At 38.0% G+C, this 26060-nt stretch overlaps 1 protein-coding gene across 1 annotated transcript in view; it reads left to right on the top strand.

Moving 5' to 3' along the window:
- The window catches only part of LOC107585315 (poly(ADP-ribose) glycohydrolase-like), a 39285-nt gene extending 13655 nt beyond the window's left edge, over positions 1 to 25630 (top strand). Inside the window, exons 9-18 of the mRNA XM_016272288.1 lie at positions 3359 to 3513; positions 8785 to 8864; positions 10507 to 10567; positions 11043 to 11118; positions 13823 to 13970; positions 19579 to 19657; positions 19830 to 19938; positions 20166 to 20271; positions 21600 to 21728; positions 24672 to 25630. Of these exons, the coding sequence (XP_016127774.1) occupies positions 3359 to 3513; positions 8785 to 8864; positions 10507 to 10567; positions 11043 to 11118; positions 13823 to 13970; positions 19579 to 19657; positions 19830 to 19938; positions 20166 to 20271; positions 21600 to 21728; positions 24672 to 24853 (1125 nt within the window). The 3' untranslated portion in view covers positions 24854 to 25630. The remainder of the gene's footprint in view (positions 1 to 3358; positions 3514 to 8784; positions 8865 to 10506; positions 10568 to 11042; positions 11119 to 13822; positions 13971 to 19578; positions 19658 to 19829; positions 19939 to 20165; positions 20272 to 21599; positions 21729 to 24671) is intronic.
- Positions 25631 to 26060: the final 430 nt, after the last annotated feature.

Below are 26060 nucleotides of genomic sequence, written 5' to 3'. Positions count from 1 at the left end.
TGCATTTTTTCAGGCTTGTTTTAGGCTTCTCCTTATTTTTGTATTTTAGACATCCATCAATTAGTGATGAAAATTTTTTTTTTTTGCCGCACTGGTGGAAACAACACGAGACCGTGCTACCATGACTGTGTTGGAGCCCGGTCTCATGAAAATGCGTATAAATAGTACGCCAAATAAAAACGAAAACTCGTGGTATTGATACGCAAAAATGGACTTTGGCGTGCATATGATACGCAGTTTTCGCATACATATGATACGCATCTACCCCACAACCCTAAACCTACCCATCGCGTAGCATATAGACGCCAAAGTACATTTTTGCGTATCAATACCACACGTTTTTTATTTGGCGTACTATTTATACGCACTTTCATGAGATTGGATTGTCAAGAGCGGCTCAACGGTGTTTAGTGTCCAGCAACAGCAACATGTGTGCCGTCAGCGCAGCTAAAGAGATCTGCGTTCAAATGCACGCAATAGCCTTAAGCTTGCCGCAAAGCACCGGCAAAAGTAATTACCATGAAAGTGTCAGGGGGAAATAGTAAGGAGGTATTTGAATTATTTACTAATAAACTAGTGTTTTCTGAGTCGGTGTCGCAAGGATGAAGTTGCCGATCCTGACTCGCCATCTCCTCAGGCGCGCCTTTCGAGAGAAGTGCATCTTTACGGATTATGATTATAATGAAAGAGTTTTTGGTTTGTTTTATTTCGTTACGTAACATGTGTGCCGTCAGCGCAGCTAAAGAGATCTGCGTTCAAATGCACGCAATAGCCTTAAGCTTGCCGCAAAGCACCGGCAAAAGTAATTACCATGAAAGTGTCAGGGGGAAATAGTAAGGAGGTATTTGAATTATTTACTAATAAACTAGTGTTTTCTGAGTCGGTGTCGCAAGGATGAAGTTGCCGATCCTGACTCGCCATCTCCTCAGGCGCGCCTTTCGAGAGAAGTGCATCTTTACGGATTATGATTATAATGAAAGAGTTTTTGGTTTGTTTTATTTCGTTACGTAGTAATTTCAAGCTTTCTATAGATATATTTATCATGTCTGTGAGGCATGTATTCGCTGAGTTTCGGTTCCTTTTTGTAAGCGCTCCTGTTCAAAGACGAGACGGCAGAAAGCGCATCGTGTTTGTTTTCTTTATTTTATAAAAGCACAATGTTTTGTTGATATTGTGAGTGCATACAAATAAAAGTAGACCCTTTACAGTTACGAATGATGTATTACTCTTACCTTTATGAGTAAAAATTACGGCGTAGGCCTATCCACTGAAAAAAATGCAAGTGATTGCGCTGGCGCCTCCATGTCCTGCAAAGCGCGCTTGATCTTCCACTCTCCGCACAAACTATTGGATATAGCGCACATTTATCTAGGTTTAACGTTGAAACATTGTTATATGTTTGAACTGTTTTATATCTATAGATTTTATTTTAGGCAAGTCGTGATGATTTGAGAAGGCTAAAAATTGATCAAACATAGGCTATGATCAGCTCACTGTCTGCCGCTGGCCACTTGGTCGTTACTTTAAAAAACAAAAACTTATATTTAACGACAAAAAATTCTACAAACGTTTTTCTAAATTAACTTAATAAAAAAACGAAACGAAATATAATCACTTTGCCATTGCATACAAAACTGAACTATTTTAATATAGCTGAAACGGTAGTATAAGCTGTTTTGGGAGAAGGGGGAAAAAAAGACGGGCTCGGGCCGGTAATTTTGATAAGCTGTCGGACACGGCCAGGCTAGGGCCTATATTTGAGGCCCGTGCAGGGCTCTAGCCTGAACATCTTCAAGTGAATGGCAGGGCAAACCGAAAGTTGATGCCGAAAGTCCAGCACTCTCCTACCTTCACTGCGACTACTCTTGTTTGTATGCGTTCCTTCGCTGGCATTTTCCACATTTAGTTTTTCTCCCTTAATAACAAATGTGTCCATTTTGATGCTCAATTTGACCGAACTAATGGCTGCTGATGACTATTTGAATTGAATTCTGCCAAAGTGCGCGCTTGTAAGTGTTCGTTAAATGCATAACGTTCATTACGTGAGGTCTGCTCGTCTGAAAATAATAATAATAATTTTATATAACAAAAACATTATAGCTTATATTTGTTTAGTACATTTTTAAATTAATGTAAAAACTAAAATGAATTGTAAAACTGAAAGTTATTTTTTAAAATTGTGTTCAGCATGGTGGGCCGCATTTGAATTCGTGACGGGCCGCGGGTTGAGAACCACTGGCTTGGACAGATGCTCAGGTTTTGGGGCAGAAATAGATCGGCAGTGATAATCATGTCTGGCTGGTAAAGGTCAATGGGCCCAGCGTGCTGCGGTGTAAAACCAGTGGCTAGTGAAGGACACTTCCACATGAGCACAACGCCCTCATTAGCACCTGAACTAATGGAAGCCAATGGTAGATGTCCATCAGCCTAATTTCTGACATCAGAACAATACTGTTGAGGGAAATGTTCTTAAATGTGTTCTAATTTAATGCTTTAAATTTTCACAAATGTACTTCTATGTTAAACCTCATTTTATCTTTTTATTTCCCTGCTGAAAAAAATGGCTAAAACCAGCCTAAGCTGGTTGGCTGGTTTTAACTGGTCTTCCAGCCTGGTCATAGCTGGTTTAAAGGCTGGTTTTAGAGGGGTATTGACCACTTCTTTAGCTGGTCAGGCTGGAAGACCAGCTGACTGACCAGCTGAAACCAAATTGGCCAGACTGGGAGACCAGCTAAAACCAGCTACTTCCAACTTAAACCGGCTAAGACCAGCCAACCAGCTGGTTTGAGCTGTTTTTTGTTTGTGTTTTTTTTTCAGCATGAGTGTTTTTATTGATCTATTTTACATTCTTTATTTGAAAGATTCTGAAGTACAATTTAGAAATGTTTGATAGAGGGACATATTGCATATTAAACTAGAATCGATTAAAGCATTTTTTAACATTGAGAAAATAAACACTTCAGCTTTAAAATTAATACATTTAGGCAAGACAAGGCCATGTCCCATTCAGTAAGCTAGTTTTTACTCAGCCATTGAATCACTGTTTATGTAAGATCTTGCACAGATTTCAGCACTTTTGTTTTTGCCCTTAAAAAGCATAATCTCTCCTTGCTCAGATGCACTCTTTATTCACATGTATTTTATTAATGTTTGCATTGATTAGTCATCTATACTGTCCTTAATAGTCTTTAAGTCCGATCAGCAGAGATGGATGACGCTCAGTGTAAATGCTGCTGGCTGATGGTGGGATACTGCAGGGCACCTTAATTATTGCTGGCCATTTGCTTAATGTAATTCTGTCTCCCTGTTTGGTCAATTGCTAAAATAATTATCTTTGCCTCTCTCTCCTCTTCTACAGCCAATCCCGCTGCTTAAGTCAAGGATGAATCAGTCCTTGACTATGTCACAGGAACAAATTGCCTGCCTTCTTGCCAATGCCTTCTTCTGTACATTTCCCAGACGCAACTCGCGCAGGTCCGAGTATGCCAACTACCCTGAGATCAATTTTTACAGGTACTGTCTCCCCTTCTCTGGTGTCGCTCTGGAGACCTGTTACATATTTTTTAGTTATTGATTGTCTGAGGTTTTAGATTTCCATCCAAATTAGGGTTTATGTGTAGGCTGAGGTAAGTCACGACATGATTTAATTTAGCTTCCCATTAGTCTGTTTCTATTACATTTACAATGGATTTTGGCCTGTTAATGTGGCATGGGGAGGCCTCAAGTATCAAATTTAGTAAAGGTTCCTCTTTATCGAAATTACACTCCTCCACATTCATAAATCCACAATGTGATTTTCATTTACAATGAACAGTTGCACTGTTCTAACTTTTCCATCATTAAATGTTTTAATATTGAATCACCAATAAAGGGGTGATTGTTTTTTACCCCTATCACGTTGGAAGTCTGTTAACACAATCTTTGCTATATTTTAGACTTTCAATACTGCAGTGATGTGGCTAATATAATTTTTTTAAATAATTTTGGTATCTGTTGACTTTGCAACTTCTAGTTTGCTGCTGTTTGGTTTGATGGATTTAGTCTTTGTCGTTCTACAGTGTGTAGAGGAGACAATGTGTAGGAGTTTCTCTCCTCACTTAAATTGCAGCTCTACAACAAAGTCACTCATGTGGTACAGTACTTAAATCAAGCCTTTACGGGCTGATTAAAACAAATGAGTGAGATGCTAGAGAGACTGATGTGAAGTGCATGGCCATCCATCTCTCGTCTGTCTTCGTGCCTGCTCAGATGTCTTCCTCTGATGAGCAGGATCTCCTACAGCCAGAGCTCATCTCACTACATGGAGATGTTGTTGGTATTCAACAGCAGTATGTCGAAGTGTATATATCATTGACAGTGCTGTCTTAATCTAGTTAACTGCAGTGTGCATAGTTTTTGTCATATGGCCAGATATTTAGAAAAGCCTTTTATGTACAGCACTCAGTCACTCAGTCACCTTTTATGTACAGCACTCAGTCACTGAGAGATTCACATGAAAGTGGAAAAAAAATATATATATATATAATGTACAGTGGTTACATTTATAAGACCAACCATCATAATAAAGAGAAAACACAAATATATTCTGTCAAAGGATTCTGTCAAAAACTTGTTTAACAGCTTGCATTCTTGCTGGCATTGTCTTTATGTACTTTTCCACAGTCTATGTTGTTATTGACTCAAATAGTTCATGGTTGTTCCCAAGGACTTGCTGTTGATTAAACTTTTGTGTGATCTATCTTTAAATCCATTAAATCCCAACAATAATTATATTTTAGCATTGTAAACACTGCTGTTACTAAAGAGCTTACACATACTGGTGTAAATTAACATTACAGAAACATAAACGAGTAGTTTTGGTAATCACCAGTACTTTTAGTTTAGGGCAGCTGTGGCACAAACATTCGGTAGTGGTCTAATAAATTTGTTAAGCACTGTATGTGTATAGAAAAGCCTATTATATATGACTCCCTGTCACTGAGAGATTCATAGCAAAATATAGTGACTGTTAGTTAGCCATTCATACAAAAAAATATTAATACTGTGTCACTGTGTTTGTCAAATAATGACATGAATTTGACTAATCATGTTTGTTCAACTAATTAAAAATGAATGTTCAGTAGGAATGTTATGATTCACTCAACTCACGATTCGATTCACGATACTGATTTCACGATTCGATTTTCTCTCAATTTTTTCTGAACAAAATTAGATTTAAGACAAAAAATGTGTCCTTTTATTATTGCTTGGACAAAATGCTGCACATTTCTTTGTGAAACAGAAATATTTGTCAAATAACAAAACTAAATTTACATTTTAAAACAAACCCTAAATCTAATCAAATAAATAAGACGAAATAAATCTCTTCATATAAACAAAGGCTACCTGTGCTCTTTCCATTCAAAATTAGAGGCAATCACTGCATTTGAATCACAATCCAAACAAAGATGCTGAATAAATGCAGCATGAGCAGTTTTTTAAATATAAATTAGATTGTATAATTTGAAATTTTAAAACCAAAACAGAATGCTTTTGGCTTTAGTTTTTTGAAACTATACTACAAAAAACATCTTCAAGAAACAGAGAGCAGAAGCTCTGAATGAGACGCAGATTCACTCTCTGACAGCAGGTGGTGCTCATGGAACAACAGCGATACAGCGTTTCCTTGGTTACCACTGTAAACAAATTAGCCCAGCGCTTATGAATGCTGCTTTAATATGAATTATACCAAAGACTTTAGAATACCTCTTAAAAGGACTTTGATTATACAGAGATGAAAAGAAAATATAATCTAAACCAGGGGTAGCAACGTCGGTCCTGGAGTGCCGATGACCTGCAGAGGTTAGCTCCAACGCTGAAAAAAACCTCACCTGCCTGCAGCCTTAGTAATCCTGAAGACCTTAATTAGCTTGTTCAGGTGTGTTTGATTAGGGTTAGAGCTAAACTCTGCAGGACATCGGCACTCCAGGACCGATGTTGCCTACCCCTGATCTAAACCTTTCTAAAGACAGTCAGTTCCCCTCAGTGATACGTTCATATAAACTCCCACCCCCAAATGTATTGTGATTTGTTTAAAATCTCAACCGATTTGAATCGTTACATATTTATATCGATTTTCAACAGGCTCGCGGTGAATCGTTACATGCCTAATGTTCAGGAAAGTGATCAGGAAACCTGTTTGAAAACAGTCATCATTTAATTTGATGATAGTTGAGGTGCAGAAATTAGACAGTTCATCTTTAATATGTCTTTAGTAAGAGCACTTGTCCTGTAAAAATGCCTGTCGTAGATTGTCTCTGCTTTAATGAAGTTGTTTTCATGCAAGTCAGAGCCCATTCTTTAAAAACTCTTTAAGAAAACTGCCTGTGGTTCGTCATGCTGCACACTTGCAGAAAAACATAGCAGCCCTCAGTTTTACTCTGTCATGCTGAGATGACTATTGATTCCCCAGGCACTTCAAGTACTTATACAAACTCCTAGAGATACAGAGTGATTCATTTGGCTTACATTTGCAGCCATTGCCTTGTTTCTGCCTTTTTCTTCCCTACTGGACATAGTTAAAGTGCTCTAGATAATGAAGGTCTGAGCGATATCAGCATTAAACCTAATTGGTCATTCAGGTGAACACAGAGGCACAGACTGTGTCATCATATGCTAACAAACAAGTAACATTGTATTGCGTTTATTTTAATTTTTTTTAAGTAGTACTATTTAGTACGTTGTGGGCCGTGACTTCAGCCATGCTGCAGAAAACAAGTTTCAGCAAGACCGCAGAGCATCCAGACATGTGGATCGTTACGGTGTAGCCCACTTTAATTGAGTGACTGTCCATCAGTTTACTCATTGGCTTGAGCAGTGCTGCTATCAAGCACCAGGCAATTTAGAGATTGCTTGTTTGGCAGAGCTGTCAAAGTCTGCCCTCTGGGAAATAACATATAGGCTTGCTGAAGATATATTTACTTTAGTTTTAAAATGTGCACATCAAAGCAAGCTTTCCTGCGGTACACATGTGAAACTATGAATACAGATCCACCAATGAGATCCGAGCAACTGTCATTGTTTCTTGTAAAGATTCAGATTGATTATATCTTGCTTAGGAGCCGCCAAATTGGCTTCTGTTGCTATGTTTGTCACCTTCAGTTATGTGAGACTTGCATTGTGTAGCACATCGACTGCATTTATTGAATTTATATTTATGTGTGAATGGGTTAGGCTGTGTCAGTTTTTACATAACTGTCCATTTGTCAAGAATAAAGCAGTTATAATTTTAGATGTCCGCTATCAGCTCAAATTTGACTGCTTCAACATTTTTGACTTACAATAGGCAACTGTGGGGGAAAATACTTGATCATGTACAATACCCTTCAAAAGTAAGGGGTTGCTAAGATTTAAACATTAAATTGATCAAAAATAGACAAAAGATTTCCTTACCAAATAAATGCTGTTCTTTTGAAATTTCTATTTATCAAAGAAACCTGAAAATGTATCACGTTTATACACGCTTAATACCACAGAAGTATTAAGCAGCTGATGTATTAAGAGATGTTACATGAGCACCAAATCAGCATATTAAAATGATTTAGTATTTAGATTAGTTATTAGTATTTTCATGCAAGACTCACTATGATATAGGTTGAGCCACTGGGACGGCTTACCCTAAAACTTCTGGCACACTTTACCCCATAGCTACCATTTAGTGATAAACACTACATTTAAAAATTCTTACCTAATAGCCAAATAATTAACAAGGGTGTTTTTTTTACATTGTCAATTCTCCAAGATGTTTGTAAGTTTTTAGACCTGGGCACAAAACACATTTACTGCCATATACTGTAGAAAAACAGTTTAGCATATGAATTTCATAAAAAACTTTGTCCCTTATTTTACCCTAGCAATTCCCAGCTTGTCATGTTATTGAAATCAGGTTTATAAAATCCTTTAATAGGTGTTTGTCTTGTTGAATTAAATAATATTTTTCTCACATATTTCTCACATTAAAGGTCAACAATCAGTTTCTTACTAAAAAGCAGCTATTTTCTGTCAACAACAGGTTACATTACATAAAATCAGGCCCACCATCAAAGAGACTATATATTTAGGAGGCTTCAATAACGTCTTCCTTCCCAAAGGGCTTTTAGTGCATCAGTTTTTCCTCTGTCATTTCATTTGTTCCACCCTTTTTTCCCTGCTTATTCCATTTACATCAAGTAAGAGGAAGGATGAATGCAAGTGGAAGATGGTTAGCTTGAAGACTGCAGTATTCTAAATGGAGAAAGCCATTTGCTGGGGTGGGGGGAGGCATCACGGCTTGTCACTGTAAGGCTTTTTCTATTTAGGACTTTTAAAAGCAAGCCTCCAGTTCTTTAATGGTCTTTAGAGAAATGAAGAAGTGTTCCTCTCTGCGTTGTCTTTTGTGAAATGGGACACGAGTGCAGCGCTGAGCCCGCAGGCGTGAGTCCGTATCATTGTTGTCCTGACAGAGAGGCCATCACAGGCAGGCGTGCTGAGCAAACAGGACTTTGTGAGATGAAGCGGCAAAGTTCGATCACACGGAAGGCCTCTTTCTCCTCACGTATTCCCAAGAATGACGCACTAACCTGCAGAAGTTGGTGCTGGAGCTCATATATGTCACATTGACTTTGGGAACTAAACGTCTCCCTCTAATGGTCGTTTATGAGTGCGTTGATAATACATCCTCTGAAAGTGAACATAAAGATTGTGTGAATTGATTTTGCTAATGTATGTACCTAATCAACATTTTTGGGTGTCTTTATCATTTTCTAGACTGTTTGAAAGTTCCTCCTTACGCAAGATTGAGAAACTCAAAACTCTGCTGTGCTATTTCAGAAGAGTCACTGAATCAAGTAAGTCTGGACCTGCCGAACCGTACAAATATCCACTTAACGATCAGACTTTCTTAACCCTGTAAGAAAACTGAAAAAATTATTTCACCATTTATAAGTTGTGGGAGGCCTCTAATGCAGAAATAAATTAGTTTTTACTAATAACCGCAGTTAGTGTTGAAGCAGCCATGTCACATCACAGTGGAGTCAGCTGTCTTAACCGTGGCTTGTGTACACATACCAGCTTCATCATTGTGTCTGCCACGCGACTCTGTTCCCCTTTTGGGCTTGAACTGATGGTAAAATTGACATTATTTACTGTCTTAACATTTATTTTGAAAGATGAAGCTTGCGATTATGGTAAGGGGCGTTACATTTCCGACGAATACTTGCGGTGTTCGGCCAATCACAATGCGCTGGGTCAGCTGGCCAATCAGAGCAGACTGCACTTGTCAAAGGAGGGACTTTGTAGAAAACTAAGCGTTTGAGAGAGGCGGGGCATAGAGGATCTACAATAATGTACAGTATTTGAAAAATAATGTGTTTTTTGAACATTAAAGCATGTCAACGTATTCTGTTACACCAAATACACCAAATAATGATCTTTAAAAAAGCATCATATGACCCCTTTAATTCTGCCGAAATACATAATACACGGAACAGTTTTAATGCTATATTATTGATTGTTTATGTTGTTAAGGGTGGTTGCTAAGTGATACACAGAACTGTTGGGTGAAGCGGTCATAGCTGTGCTGTATCGTGAATAAAACACAGCTGCAGACCAATCAGAATTGAGGACTGGAACTTACTGTTTTATAAATATACATCACTATGATCTGTCATATGACAATAGCTACTTAAATGGCTACAGAAAAAAGTATGAAACAAGGGTGAATAAATAATGACATAATTGTAATTTTTGAGTGAACTATCCATTTAATTGCTGTGGGCCTCCGAGCGGAAGGTTTAAAACCTCTTTGGTCAGCAGAAAACTGAAAGGCGAGATCTGAAGGTCTGCTAATGTGGAAAGTGATATCAGCTGTATGCAAGACAGTTCTTTAATGGTCTTTAGAGAAATGAAGAAGTGTTCCTCTCTGCGTTGTCTTTTGTGAAATGGGACACGAGTGCAGCGCTGAGCCCGCAGGCGTGAGTCCGTATCATTGTTGTCCTGACAGAGAGGCCATCACAGGCAGGCGTGCTGAGCAAACAGGACTTTGTGAGATGAAGCGGCAAAGTTCGATCACACGGAAGGCCTCTTTCTCCTCACGTATTCCCAAGAATGACGCACTAACCTGCAGAAGTTGGTGCTGGAGCTCATATACGTCACATTGACTTTGGGAACTAAACGTCTCCCTCTAATGGTCGTTTATGAGTGCGTTGATAATACATCCTCTGAAAGTGAACATAAAGATTGTGTGAATTGATTTTGCTAATGTATGTACCTAATCAACATTTTTGGGTGTCTTTATCATTTTCTAGACTGTTTGAAAGTTCCTCCTTACGCAAGATTGAGAAACTCAAAACTCTGCTGTGCTATTTCAGAAGAGTCACTGAATCAAGTAAGTCTGGACCTGCCAAACCTTTCAAATATCCTCTTAACGCTCAGACTTTCTTAAAGCGGTATAATTGATGTTTATTATATTCCTGTTTTTTACATTTTCAGTGCCCACTGGCCTTGTCACATTCACAAGACAGAGCTTGAGTGTTTTTCCAAAATGGGAAAGGTAACTTATTTATATTTCTTGGTACAGTGGTGGTGTTGGATTTATTTATGAAGACTTGTACTTATTTTATTATTATTTTTATACTTATTTATTTACTATTAAATAAATCTCACATTTATTTCTGAATGTGCTACAGCTAGAGGGCTCTCTGACATTTAAAGTAGTTCACAGAGATCACTCGCTTTGTGCTTGATAAATGAACTTTGACATTGTGTAGTCACTTTGGGCAGTTGCTTCCTCTGGCAAGGCCAAACCGCCTCTTTATTTTGCTTATTAGAAAACTCTTACTGCTGAGATGGTTGTATTTCAAATTGCTTAAGTCATGATTGTAACCTTCCACTCCTAGTTCACTATAGCATTTCTAGCCTGCCTCTATTTATGATGCAGTTGTTTAACAGTACTTGTAAATTAATGTTTTAGTGAGTGGTGGTTATTTTGCCCTTGCTATTTTGATGAAATTGTTTTTCACCTTTAGTTCAAAGAAACAGCTAACCCGTCTTCATATCACCTGTAAGGGCACCATAGAGGATGAGGGCTACGGGATGCTTCAGGTGAGAATGTCATGCATGGGTAGTTTTGACTGAGACGTCTGTCCGATTGGCGGTTACTTTGACACAAAAGTCCTTTTCTGTCATTCTTCCTCTCTTCTTAAGAAGGACACATCTGCATAGATGTTAATTATGCTTTTTTATGTTAACTGTGCTGATTCTGTTCAAGCTGTGAGTAATTCAGGCAGTTTATCTCACACAAAAATAATAGTATTTCCCTAAAACAAAATCATTGGGACAGTCTATGAAATGGGTGCCTATTGCAGTTTGGCAATATTGGCTTTCTTTCTTTCTTTCTTTCTTTCTTTCTTTCTTTCTTTTCATAAATTACTTCATTTAGTTAACTTAATGAAAGTTTAATTATTTTGCAGAAGAGAAGGCTTTAACTTGTACTTGAAAAAAATACTTTTTTAAGGGATGATGATGCCATAATGACAAACATGCACTGCAGTTTTATCATCTGTCTCTTTAAATGCTTGAGCTCTTTAAAGCAGGATGGATTCTGATTGGCTTTCAGTGTTTTATCTTCCATCAGCTGGAAAAAATTATGTGGAAGTGATTCCAACAATGTCGTTACTCTGTGTCGATATTGTTACAGATGTCTTATGGACTCTGCTATTCTTTTACATTTAGAGCGATTTAGTAGATATATACTATTTATCCTCCTTGGTGTGAACGGGACTGAAGAATAGATTTATTTCCATTAGTATGCATATCTTTAGTTTTCTCCAAAATATGCATATTTGATAATATAGCAAGGACTGTCTTTTTGTTGATATATCTGGATTTGTTTTGTTTTATGGAGCACAAATGGCACCTTTTTTATAGAGTGTCATATTCATATGGGAAGTAACATGTCAAAGAAATCTGTGATCCAATATGAAAAAAAAAAACTTAAACATCTCAGTGTTGACCCAACTGACTAAGGTTCTGCAGCTCTGTTGGCCCCAATCACGTCCCTCCCTGCACCTCTCGAGTTCATTGCAGTGTCTGTCTGCCGGGGTCTTCTGCCCTGCTCTCCTTTTCCCATCTCTCCCCAGTTGGGGCAGGACACACCCTGACAGCTGATGGGCACACATGAACAGCCCTGGGAGGTCCCAGGAGCCCGGGGTCCTGCTGGCTGGATTGACGGATGTTTCCGGAAGGGTGGGACGGTCTGACAGGTTGTCAGTAGTGCTGAGGAGAGACGGGGCGGTCGGAGCTGGAGTTGAGTGACCTGATCAGCGAGATCATCTGGCAGCCTGCCAACCTCCCTCCCCTTTTCTCCTCCATCTCACTGAGGAGGCTGTGGCCCAGTGAGTCCGGCCTGACAGCCTACAAAACATAGCCTCAAAGGGGTCCTACACTTCCCCTGTTTACCTTTTCAAAGCTGTCCTGGGCCAATATTAGCACTGCTGCTCACACTCCCAGTCTTTGAAATATAAAAATGCATAACAATAGGAGACAGCACTGAGGAAATGGCTTCCACAACAGAATTTAGCAGTGCCACTAGTCAATCACTAATTTAACTCGTATAATTATGTATTTTATGGGTTTTATATGCATCTATTTATTTTCTTCTGCTCTTTATCTTAAGGTCAGAATTTTTATTAGTACTTTTTTTTTTGGCCTTTCAACATTTTAGTGCCACAAATGTGATAAATAGCAGCGCAAAACTATTTTTATTTATGTCAGAAAATTTCAATATTCTGTCTATTATATTAATTTAACATAAGTTAAAAAAGTCTGAAATGTAACTGTGTTATAATTTAGGCACTTCTTCTTTGAAAACATCAGGCCACCCTTATTGTTGAGCCCTGATATGGTATAGATATGATATAAATACTAATATGTACCAGTAGTACATATAATGTAGTTGTATAAGGTAATATAATGTGCTGTAATATAACATAATTTTGTTAATAAAAATATAAGAGTATCAAATAAGACAAAAGCTTAAACGCTCTGCCTGAGAGCTGTGAACATATTTACTTATTTGTTTGAGCTATCTGACATTCATGGCTAATGGCCTGTCCTTAATAGATCCATTATTCAGTAAAGAGGGAGTGGATGTTTGGCCTTGGCTGCAACCTGCAGGGTCACAGTGGTCAGAAGCCTGATCTGCATTTGTTACTTCAGTGAAAAATGTTTTCATGTTTATTAATTATAATTTTGGATGGGTTTATTCATGTATTTATTATTTTAGTTATTTACCTCATTGATATTTTGATATTTGACATTGATATATAGATTTAGATTTTTTTTTTAATCATTTTTTTTTATTGCAATTACAATTTAATGGCAAATGAGAAATATTTATGGCCATTACATTTTCTGAAATCATTCGCTATCGGCAGGTGTAGCAAAAAGTTAATTTTGGATTTGTACATGCACCAAAAATTGTGCACAAATTAAACTGTGCAGAAAGTTCTTTCTTTCCTTTTATTTTACTCATCATTTGTAGTTTTACGCAGAGCCGGGTACTAGAGCACTCTATTTTCCACCCATGTGCATTTTAGCACCCTGTCCCCTACCCAGAACCTATAATCTCTGGTGACATTCTGGACAAACAACCTGGTTTACAGTCTGACCATTTGAATGTTCAGACAAGTATCATGGATCTCTGTACCGTAACATAATTTCACACCAAGGATGAAATAACATTTTATACCCTTTAGAGCAGCTGAACAATTTTGCAGAAGATGAATTTGTGTTTTTATTTGTGCAGGTGGACTTTGCGAACAGGCTGGTGGGTGGAGGGCTGACAGGTATGGGCTTGGTCCAGGAGGAGATACGCTTCCTCATCAACCCTGAGCTCATCATATCACGCCTCTTCACGGAAGTTCTGGACAGCGACGAGTGCCTCATCATCACAGGTCAGCACACACACACGCACAGCAGTGGAAACAGTCCACTCCGCCCTCCCGTCTGTCCTGCACACATCTCTGTCTGATTGATGTCAGCCACCACTGAAGTGTCTCGTTCCTCCCTTCTAGCTGTTCAAACAGCTGTTGACTAAAAAGTGTGAAAAATAAGGAATTGAACTATTCTGCTTCCGTAACACTGAGGGTTTTCAAACTTTCTAATGCTAAGGACCGCCAAGTATAACGATATTTTTGTGAGGGACCCCTTTCAAAAAATCTTGGAAGATGCATTTGTACTGTGAGAGAAAAACATTAAGCATGATATTATAAAGAAAATATTGTTTCAGAAATAAAATAAATAGAATAATTAAAATGATTATGATTTTTAATATTATTCTTCATTTTATTTTTATAAAATTTTTATAAAATGTTCGGTAACACTTTACTTGAAGGGGTGTGCATAAGACTGACATGACACCTTCATAGTCATAACATGACACATGTCATGAATATGAAGGAGATTTTATGCATGTTTATGACAACTGTCATTAAGTGTCATTCGCTCAGTTATGTCATTTTTAATGCAAATATGACATTATTTGACCTAACCCTACCCCTACCCTTACCCTTAACCATAGCCCATCACAAAGACATCTCAAACAATGTCATCTTTGCATTAAAAATTACATAACTGAGCGAATGACACTTAATGACAGTTGTCATAAACATGCATAAAAACCTTCATATTCATGACATGTGTCATGTCATGATTATGTAGGTGTCATGTTATGATTATGAAGGTGTCATGTCAGTCTTATGCACACCCCTTCAAGTAAAGTGTAACCAAATGTTCCTACTTGCAGACCCCCGCGTGAAAACCCTTTCCTCGACAAGACCATCATGATCTATTTTTTTGTACTTGACTTACTGTGAACAATTCGTCCCAAGCCTTTCACAACACCGTAGAAGATTTTACTTCATTTTGAGTCAGAGATGGCCACAAGTAATTCATTGGTTCATTGAGTGAATCAGATTGCGTTTCATTCATTGAAACGATTCATTCACAAATTGGACAGCACTAGATGACACCACTGTCACAGTGTTTTAGTACATTGTTTGAAGCAATATTGTAGACATTCAAAAACCATTAATAGAAACGAACATCATAAGATCATTCAGCTTATTTTGTGGGGTTTGAATCAAGACAGAGTAGAGTAATCATGGGTGTTATTAGGTATTTGTTTAATGCAGAATCCGATTATCGGTGAGATCAGGTTTGTTTTCATCCACTAATGAAGTTAGTCACTTTAATCACACTTCTCTAACATTACTTATAGTAAGCTGAATAGCACCTCACGTTTTTGCCATAAGTAATTTGCCATTTCTCGCAGAAGCTTGTGTATACATTCAGCTCCATTCTTACCACCCCCTCCCCCCGTCCTCCCTCCTCATCCAATTTGAACGTAAATCCATTAAATTGATTCACGCTGGACTCAGGGCAGCCCTTTTATTCCTCATTTCTCTCTAGCTGAATTGCCCTATTTTTCACCCTCCAACTCACTGTGCTTGAGTCAACACGCTAAGTGACAACCCCCCTCTCCCCCCCTTTCCTCTCACTACATATCTCTCCCTCTTCCTCTGTGTCTTTCTCTGTCTCTGTGCTATTCTTTCATCACTCTGTTCCTCCTTTATGAACTGTGCTTTTTTGACTGAGTGGCAGGATTGGAGAGGTCATGAGTAAGTGTCCTGCTTCCGATACGTTACAAACGGTTTGTCTCTTTCCTTCCTCACTTGTTGTTTGTAGCATGTGACTCTTGCTGCTCCTTTCCAACCTCTGTTGTTACAGAATGACACACACACCAAGGGAAGTAGAAGGTAGCAGTACTTCAGTGACAGTCAATAAGAGAAAAAAAAAGGTTTTAATGCTAGTCAATTCAGTATTAGCAGTACTTAATTTACCTGATGTCTATTGGTTATGATTACTAGCTATGGATTCTTAAAGGGGTCATATAATGTTGCAAAAAATAACATTATTTGGTGTAATGAAAGGTGTTTATGCGGTTTAAGGTTAAAAAAACACATTATTTTCCACATACTGTACATTATTGTTTCTCCTCTATGCCCCGCCTTTCTGAAACGCGTCGATTTTTACAAAGCGCATCGGTCTGAAAAGCGAGGTGTGCTCTGATTGGCGAGCTATCCAGTGTGTTGTTATTTGCCAAATACCTCAAGCGTGTGACAAATGTTATGCCCCTTACCATACTGTGATGCCCTGTCCAGCCGGAGCGACGAGACAAAAACCCATTATGAACGAGGCATTTGTTGCATCCAGTGGGGACATAATTACAGATTATAATGACTTAAATGGTCTTTTTATGCGTTGCATTGCATCGCGCCGCGTAAACATTAAACCATGTCTGCATTTCTGATTGTCCTTTTTTGGAAGGCCAAACAAAGTAGTTTCACTTTCACAAGCATCACACACGGCGGGCTTGAGTGAGGAACAGCCGGCGGGCTTGAGAACAGCACGGCCGGCGGATTCGACGAAGGAGCGGCTGGAGGGCTTGTGGCAAGCACATGTGACGACCCCGGGCTGGACTTCGCTTCGTCCACGGTGAAAGCCGATCCGGCGATCCACAGCGCGAAGTTGATGTATTCCCTCAGCGACCAGCACAGATCAGCTCTAGGCATGACAAACCGGATATCGTCCTCTTTTGGAAGGCCAAACAAAGTAGTTTCGCTTTCACAATGAAACGCAGCGTCTCTACAACATGGCGGCGGCGGCAACAGGGAGAATAAAAGTTACGCCTTCTTTCTTTGCGTGAACATTTGGGCGGCGTTATGCAAATCTTCCCACATAGTGACGTAGACATGTGGGGGCGTGTTCGAACAAGCCGTTTTAGGTAGGCGTGGTTGACTTAACTTTTATAAAAAATATCTCTTTGGATTTGAGACTTCAGTCTTTGCAACTTTACAGATCTTCTTTATGCACCAAGAGCTTGTAACACTCCAAAGAGAAAGGAAAAATTTTAATTGCATCATATGACCCCTTTAAGAACTATTTTAAGTGTAAGTTTGGTAAGGAATCAGTTTGCAAAGCAGTTTAAATGATTCATTGATGAGAATCAAAATTCAGTTGGCTCAATCAAAGTAGTTTTTAAAGTTCATCAAGTTAATCACAAATGATTGGTCATGGAATTGTCATTTGTCAAAAAGTGCAACGTGAATGCAGCCTACAAGAGCTGCCGCTCTGTATTATGTTAAACAGGAATATTGATACAATATTAGAGTATAGAGTACAATATAGAGTTTCTTTCATCTGTGAAACATTAAAGAAGATATTTTTTGAGAATGTTCAGTTTTGGTGACCATTGACTGTCAATGTATAGGCAAAAAAACAGACATTTATCAATATATTTACTTTTTATTTATTTATGTTTTTCTATTTTAATTGTACTTTTTTTGGTTGAACCATCCATTTAAATAATTAAATAGAAGTTTTACTTAACTGAGTAATGCTTGTAAACTACATAGATTTATGGATGTGTGTTATTTTAGTATCAGATATACTGTATTATAGTTTTTTTTATTAGTTTTTTTATTTTCACTTTAATAAACTAAACTAAAATAACAATGAATAAAAACAATTTTAACCGTTTTTATTTCAGTTTAAAACCTGCTTTTTTCAGTTTTAGTTGCAGTAATAACCCTGATGTGTCATAAATGTTCCTCTAAATTATTAGTATCGCTCAAGGAAAATTTGAGCCTGAAAAACTGTTGACGGCTTGGAGAAACTGAAACGTATGACCTCCTACCTGGTTATATAAAAAAGGTTTTTGTGCCATGTGTCTTTGTTTTGCTATCTGCTGATGTAGACAGGATACAAAGTGAGCTTTGCATTTTCCTCTTACTCTTTTTCTCATTAAAATGGAACAGAGTTACTTGTTCATTACTGAGTATCATCCAGCTTTACTTCAAACCTACATTCAAAGTGAGGAAGACATCAATCAGAACCTGTGACCTAAATAAGTCATGGTTTAAATGGTTGACAAGAGAGTCAAATCTTTCTTCTGTTACAGAGAATTGTTCGCGTAGTTGAATACTCTCCTTATATTTAAGGAATGACTGCAGTCACAGCCATGTAGAAATGCTGTGCTGTGATTGGCTGTTGCCCACTCACACACCTTCTGTCCCGTCCATTTCTCATCCACCCATGCCCTCTGTCATCTTCCAAACAATGCACAGGACTCAAACTGTTGCACAGATGCACAAACTGTTAATCAGAACATTGTGGCTTTCAAACCAATAGGTCATTTCCTGGAAAACTAGAAAAAGATTTGATAGTTAAGGCACAGAAGTGGTTATACATCATTGAGAAATCAGTTAGTGAGTTGTAATTCTGGAAATCAGCCTCAAAGTCACTGTGAACTTGGAGCTTTCCACCCCAGTCACAAAATACCCTCACATGGAATCAAGCTCAGATATTAGTCATCTCTCTCTCTTTCACTTACGTTCTTTCTTTCACCCCTGCTGCCCCCTCCTTCCACTTAACGGTATTACCTCTGGCCACAATGAATGACTGCGGGAACGGCCTTCTCTAATGGATCCAGCCATTCCATCAGTTATTACAACAAACGAAATATTCATCGTCATCTCCATTCCTATTGCACTGCAACTCGCCTTTGCAGCAAATCATATCCCGCCAGTAATACATCATGACACGCACTCCTTAATGCACTCTTTCTGTGTCAGTAAACTTGGCAGAAATGCTGAAGCGTTGGTACAGGGACTGGATTTTAATCTTGCAATTGCTCTTTGTCAGAGTGCCACAGAAACTGGCCACAAACACTAATTAGATCAAGGTGAGGGAGGAGGATTCTAGAGGTCTTCATGATAGTTAGGAGATGCGCAGTGTCTGGAAGCGGTTTTTCCATCAGGATATGGTCACTTAACCAAGTGGTTTGATTTGAGCATTCTAAAAGTAATAAAATAGATCTGCACAATTAAAAAACAATCATGAAGGTAGATTGTGTGCCGAATTTAATAAGAGCCCTTCTAGCTTGTTATAATATAGTTGTTTCTGATAGAATTGGAAAACTATGTATAGTTTTCTACATGGATATTCTAAGCAATAAAAATAACAATAATAATAATTGTTATTATTACTACTATTTTATATTAGTTTATAAAATAGCTTATAATATCATAGTTTTCCAGTTATATCAGAAATAACCATTTTATAAAATCGGACATCTTATTATAAATAATGAAAGTCTTATATGCAATTAAATAAAAAATAAAAAGGAAAATTGCAAACATATAGAAATATAACTTCTAGCTGGTTATAAGAAGTCGTCAAGTATTATAATATGGTTGTTTCTGATAGAACTAAAAAAATTGGTTTTCTAGATTGAGCTTATAAGATATTTTATAAGCTATAATAATGATAAATAATAGCAGATATAAATCTCACCTGTATGTTCACATAATTTAGATTTTGTGATTATTGAAAATTATTTCTGTCTATAATATGTTGGGGACAAGAAAATGCTATTCATACTTTAGTTGGAATTACCCTCTTCATATGTATTTCTGTTTTATTTATTTGGTCTTCCTTTAGGCACAGAGCAATACAGCAAGTACTCTGGCTATGCAGAGAGCTTCAAATGGAAAGCCAATCACAAAGATGAGATCCCCAGGTAATGGATTACTGATAATAATAACTTAAGGAAACCTCTTAAATGGGTTCCTACACTTTTTAAAATGCAGTTAGCTCTCCTGAATATAACCACGCAACCAAGACAAAAATGCCATGGTTTGCGGCTAGTAAAAATGAGGAAAGCCCGGAATAAAATCTTTTCCCATGCTCAGAGACGGGTGGCAGCGGAGGTGCACCGAAATTGTGGCCATGGATGCACTGAGATACAGGAATTGCATGGAACAGTTTCAGCCTGAAAAAATGACCCGGGAGCTAAACAAGGTCAGCAAAGATTTCAAGCAAATATTCTTCTGTGTTTCACACTGATTACATGAAATGGCAAATCCTTGACCTTCGTCGATCTGTAATTGCTTTGGATTTCCTTAACCATGCCAGTCTGCGTTGCTTAGAGGATTTAATGAGGCATGACATGAGTCTTCTTGTGAGTGTCTTGCAGTGATTAGGTTGTATTTGTTTCTCGATGATATAAGGATGTCTCCTGTTTTCAGGCATATTGCAGTTTCATGCGACCTGCCGCGAACCCTGAGAACCTCTCTGCTGTTGCCACAGGAAACTGGGGATGTGGTGCGTTTGGAGGCGACACACGGCTCAAAGGTACGTGCAGGTCGTGGAATGGAAAATAAAACCATCATCTGTTCCTCACAATGTGAAGCTACACAGTTTTGAAGATAGACTCTTATAGGACATTACTGTCTGAATTTTCATGCACCAATATTATAATTCTGACCATTATTGAGATTCTAACTGTTAATTATTATCATTAATGGCTGATATATAAAGTCTATACTGCTATACTGTCTAATAAAATAAAACCTTAAATCAGCGGTTTAAATGCTACAAATGAATGTAGGCATCACAGCATTATAATTTGGAGTATGAGAAATGCTGTATGTACTCATACATAATCAGCTGAGCATATTTATCTCTAGGTTTTTTTTTAATCATTTCTGCTTTTATTGTCTTTTAGTAATCAGACAATACAGAGAAGCTCTCTCACTTTGTTTTTAGACCCAAGGCATGTTTTTTCCACTTTCCTGGTATTGATCAGCTGACACACATTTATGTTTTCCATTAAAAGTGTAACTGATTTTCCAGCCTCATCCATAAATTCATGGCAAGCTTGTGCCAGCTGATCGTTTTCTGTTTTAAGGATGGAAACAGTTTCATGAGATGATTCCATCTTTGATAGTTCATCATTGTTGAACCATGGACCTTCTGTGTGTTTGTACATGGAGTTAGTTAATTTCTCCCAATGATTGCCACACAGTAAATTCATCTTGAGGCTGAGTTTTTTGAGGCAATCCGTTTAGTTGAGCGCTGGTTTGACTACAGATTACCCATTGTAATTGGCTGTTCTCATTTGAACAATGTTCATTCATCAGTGGGCTACATTCAACCTCTTTAAATATTTAAAATCTTTAGACTCAATTTGAAGCTGGGTGACTAAGATTGAGTCTCTTAATGGGGGTTGCTAGACATGGATTATTTACTTTTTAAAAATAATGGGATGTGTCAGTCATTTTCTGTACAGCTAGGAACATGGGCAAAACTAAAGAATCCACACTATGCCGTTAGTGAAGTACAACGTTTAGTCATTCAGGTTGGGCAGCTATCAGTATTTACTCGGGACCCATCAGCAATATGTCATACATAGAACATGCAGCGGTTGATTGGCCCTTCATTTTGCTTATGGGGGGTGGGAGGGGGTAATCTACACAGAATTTTTCTCCTTTTGTATTCCATATTCCCATGCATTAATGACAGGAATCCATGCATAAATATATGCATGTAATTTCGGTTTAGGGATGCATGCTTTAAAGAGAAATGTATGTTAAACATGAAATGCTTTCTTAATGGTATTTATGGCTGCAGACCCAGTGAAACTTCTGTTCACTGTCAGCTTTGTCCATTTGTCCTTCCAGCTCTGCTGCAGTTGATGGCAGCTTCTGAGGCGGGGAGAGATGTGGCCTACTTCACTTTTGGAGATGAGGAACTCGTGAGGGACGTGCATTCCTTGTACAAATTTCTTAAAGTCAAATGTGTCACTGTCGGTAAGGGGCCTGTTACATGTGCTTTATTTTTGGACAGATCTGTTTCAGATTTCTGGCGCACATTTTTAAAAATGGATGTTTGTCCTGTTCTTATTGGAAGGGGGTTTATATACAGTGGGTATAGAAAAATTGAAAATGATCACATTTTGTTGCTTTGCAGCCTGAAATGAAGACGGACACAGTTTTTGTTTTATCCAGCTGTATTTACTCAGTGCAACTTATAACATCACATGTCAGGAAAAAAAAAGAAGCAATTTCTGAGTTGGAAAAAGGATCACCCCCCCCCCCTCCTAAAATGGCTTGTAAACTCAATCAGGTGTAGCTAATCACCTTCCCTATGGCACACAAAGCCATTTGACTTTCGACTGTGATCAGCTGTGTGGTCATTTTGATTAGCTGAGCATGAAAAGAACTTTCATGGAACATTTCCTTGGTAGTGCAACTGAAGCAAACAATCAACTATGACTGCGTTTACTCTTGGCATTAACATGCGACCTGTATCCGGATGTTGTCCACATACACATTGAAAAGACAAGTGTAAACGCACTTCTGATCGGAATGTTATCCGATTAGCGTGTCCTGGTCCAGAGGTAGTCGAGGACGCATTGTGATTGGATCTCGGTGTAATGTAAACGCAATCCAGCCATCGTGTCTGCATTCACAGGTCGACATCACGCAAAACGCCGCCCCCCTCTCCCGATCTGTCGGAAGAACAGAACGCTAGTGAGACTCGTACATTTATTTTGATTTGTAAAATGTCCCGCGACTGAAAATAGTTTTCAAAAGAAAACCCACAACTTTGCACCACAGACTTATTTAAATATTGCGCGGGAAATACAGATCCGATCGGTTATCCAGCTCGAGAAGTCAGCTGATGTTGCCAAGTGTAAACGCGCCGTGTCCTGATTGACTGATGATCCGATCTGCTTGATCAGATCACGGTGATCGCATGCTAATGCCAAGTGTAAACGCAGCCTATGGGTGGCAAGGCACTGTCAAAAGATCTCTGGGATAAAGTTGTGGACAGACACAAGTCAGGAGATGGATACAAACATTTCAAAGGCTTTATCAATGCCTAGAAGCACAGTGAAGTCTATTATTAAGAAGTGGATGGTATTTGGTACAACACAGACCCTCCCTGGATCAGGACGTCACTCTAAACTGGATGAAAGAGCCAGGAGGAAACTAAGGCCTCAAGAGGCTAACAAGAGGCCTACAGCAACTCTGAAGCAGTTGCAGGAATTTATGACAGAGTGGTCACTGTGTGCATGTGACAACAATATCACAAATTCTCCAAAAATGTGGCTTGTATGAGAGGGTTGCAAGAAAAAAGCCACTCCTCAAGAAGAGCCCCATGCAGTCACGACTGAGCTTTGCCAAAATGCACCTTGAAGATTTTGAGGCCACATGAGAATAAAATTTAATTATTTGGCCTCAACGCCAAACGATATGTCTGGCAGAAATCCAATACAGCTCACCATCCAAATAACAGCATTCCTCCAGTAAAGCATGGAGGTGCTAATATCTTGTTATGGGGTTGTTTCTCTGCAGCAGGGACTGAAGCACTTGTCAGGATAGAAGGGAAAATGGCAAAATACCATCAAATTCTTGAGGAAAATCTGCTGCCCTCTGCTAGAAAGTTGTCAATGGGAAGAAGGTTTACCTTCCAACATGACAATGACCCAAAGCACACAGCAAAACTGAGCACACAGTGGTTAAAGGAGAAAAAGGTGAATGTCCTTGCATGGCCTAGTCAGAGCCCAGACTTAAACCCTATTGAAAATCTGTGGAATGACTGGAAGACTGCAGTCCACAGACAGTCAACCATCAAATTTAACTGAACTTGAGCAGTTCTGCAACGAAGAGTGGGCAAATATTGCAAAGTTAGTAGAGATGTATCCCAACAGACTAAAGGCTGTAATTAAAGCAAAAGGTGGTTTAACAAAATACTGACACACGGGTGTGATCCTTTGTCCATCTCAGTGATTGTTTTTTTCTGACATGTTGGTGTTATATTTTTTACTTGGATGTTATAAGTGGCACTGAGTAAATACAGCTGGATAAAACAAAAACAGCGTCTGTCTTCATTTCAGGCTGCAAAGCAACAAAATGTGATTAATTTATTAATTATATATATCCTCACCAAGGCTGCATTTATTTGTAAAAAATACAGTAAAAACAGTAATATTGTGAAATATTATTACTTTTTAACTTTTTTTTTTAAATTGAATATATTTTAAAATGTAATTTATTCCCATGATGGTAAAACTGAATTTTCAGCATTATTACTCCAGTCTTCAGTGTCACATGATCCTTCAGCAATCATTCTAATTGGCTAATTTGCTGCTTAATATTTTAGTAGAAACCATGATACTTTGTTTTCCAGATTCTTTAATGTCTTTATTGAAAACAGAATTTTGGGAACAATGTAAAAGTCTTTTTTTTTCATTTTTGATAAAATTTATGTATTCTTACAGAATAGGTGTTAATTGCTTTAGAACAAATATTACTGACTGTAAACTTTTAAATGGTTGTGTATGTGTGTGAAAACAAAAGGGAAAAGAAAAGGAAAGAAAATTTAATTAAATACCCTGGCAAATCAAATAAATATGACAAACCGTACAATAAATTCACCAATTTCGAAATTACTGCAATATTGAACCATTTGTTTCACATTGTTAAATGATACCATTAGTGCTCTTCTGTATCGTCAACTGACCCCACTGTTTCTGTCCCATTTTTCCTTTGTGACGTTTATTGAAACCTTTTTGAGAAAACGCTGTCAGCCATCTATTGTACTAAAGTGGAGAGGGCAGTAAACTCGTGCGCCATGTGATTTATGAATGGCTCCAGACTCTGCTGACGCCATGATGCTCACCATCCCTCAAATCTTTTTTCCCCTCTTTCTCTTTCTCTTTCTCTTTCTCTCTCACTCTCTCTCAGGCACTCTGTACTGCCACTTAAAGCAGTACTCTAATGTGGTGTCTAAGCATCTCCAGAGGCCTAACATCAGTCTCTATGGGTACATCTATGATAAAGCTGGTACAAATACGGACCCGGAGCCCAGCCCCAGCGACAGCAACTTAACCACTGCGCCTTCTCCCTGTCCTGCAGACTGCCATTAATGCTGGTCAACATTTAACTCAACCTGTCCAAATGCCTCAGTGCTTTCTTTTCCTTTAGAAATACTTTTTTGGGTGATTGTCTAGAGAGCACATTATGCCTTTTTTTCTTTTCTTTTCTACCAGTGAGTAAGTTTCAAGTCACAATTAATAAGGGGACGGAAAGTATAGCAATGGAAAGTATAAGTCCTTATTTCTGGTGAACATCATCTAGGTTTAATCCCGGGATAGTTTTTCCTGTAATGTCAGACAAGCTTCCCTGGGATCAAGCTTACTGCATGATCTTGTGGAATTAAATGATCCAGTTGGGTGACCAAGGTGTAGTCATTTTTTTTTTTCTTCAGGAACTAACAGTGATTTACAATAAAGTGGGTAGCGAATATTAACAAAATATGCATGAAAACCTCTAAATACACAGTAAAGTCCCCTGTGACACTTTATTATGAAATGTATTGCATAAGACTTATCCTTCTTTTTTTTAGTTCCTCAAATATGAAAAGGTTTGATAATGAAAGATGTGAAAAGAAATTATTACCTGTTGAAAAACAACTTGTATAATCACACTAATGGAACTGCTGCAAATCAGATTGTGGGAAAAATATATAGTCTCTGCATGGCATTTTTAGCGATATATTATGCTCAAGGTTTTTACAGTTTCATTTATTGGTTTGATTAAAGGCACCTTCAGGAAATGGGGTTGATATTTAAAGGTAGTGAATATTTTCGTATGTTTTGTTCTTTATTTTATTATGATCTGATAATTAAAATGGTTGATTCAGACACTTGTCAGCTGTTTTTTCAACACGTGGATACAAACCTCAGTTTTTAACAGCTGGATGCACTGTATTTAATTATATTCAATTATATATACTTACAATATAGTTACAAATTCAATGTCATCTATCCAAGTCATCACAATGAAAAATGATCCTTACATTCTTTGCCATGCTACATTATTGTAAAGTTTAAGATGTATATTTCTGATGTTTCTTTTACATTCATTTTAAATATTATTTAACAACTAAATATTTTTTTCTTTTTGAATTGTCATGTAAACATTTAAACATTTTGCAAAATCGGAACAATAGAGCTAGATTGTAGCTTGGCTTTGTCCAGCATGTATACACCACTGTTAGAGACCATGTTAGAGTCATAAATTGTAGTTCTAGTTTGACCTAACTGACCTCTTTTGATCACCTTTTCTTATGAC

This window comes from Sinocyclocheilus grahami, unplaced genomic scaffold (genome assembly GCF_001515645.1).
Source record: "Sinocyclocheilus grahami isolate Dianchi unplaced genomic scaffold, SAMN03320097.WGS_v1.1 scaffold69.1, whole genome shotgun sequence".
NCBI lineage: Eukaryota > Metazoa > Chordata > Actinopteri > Cypriniformes > Cyprinidae > Sinocyclocheilus > Sinocyclocheilus grahami.
This window is presented reverse-complemented; position numbering and strand designations above follow the sequence as displayed.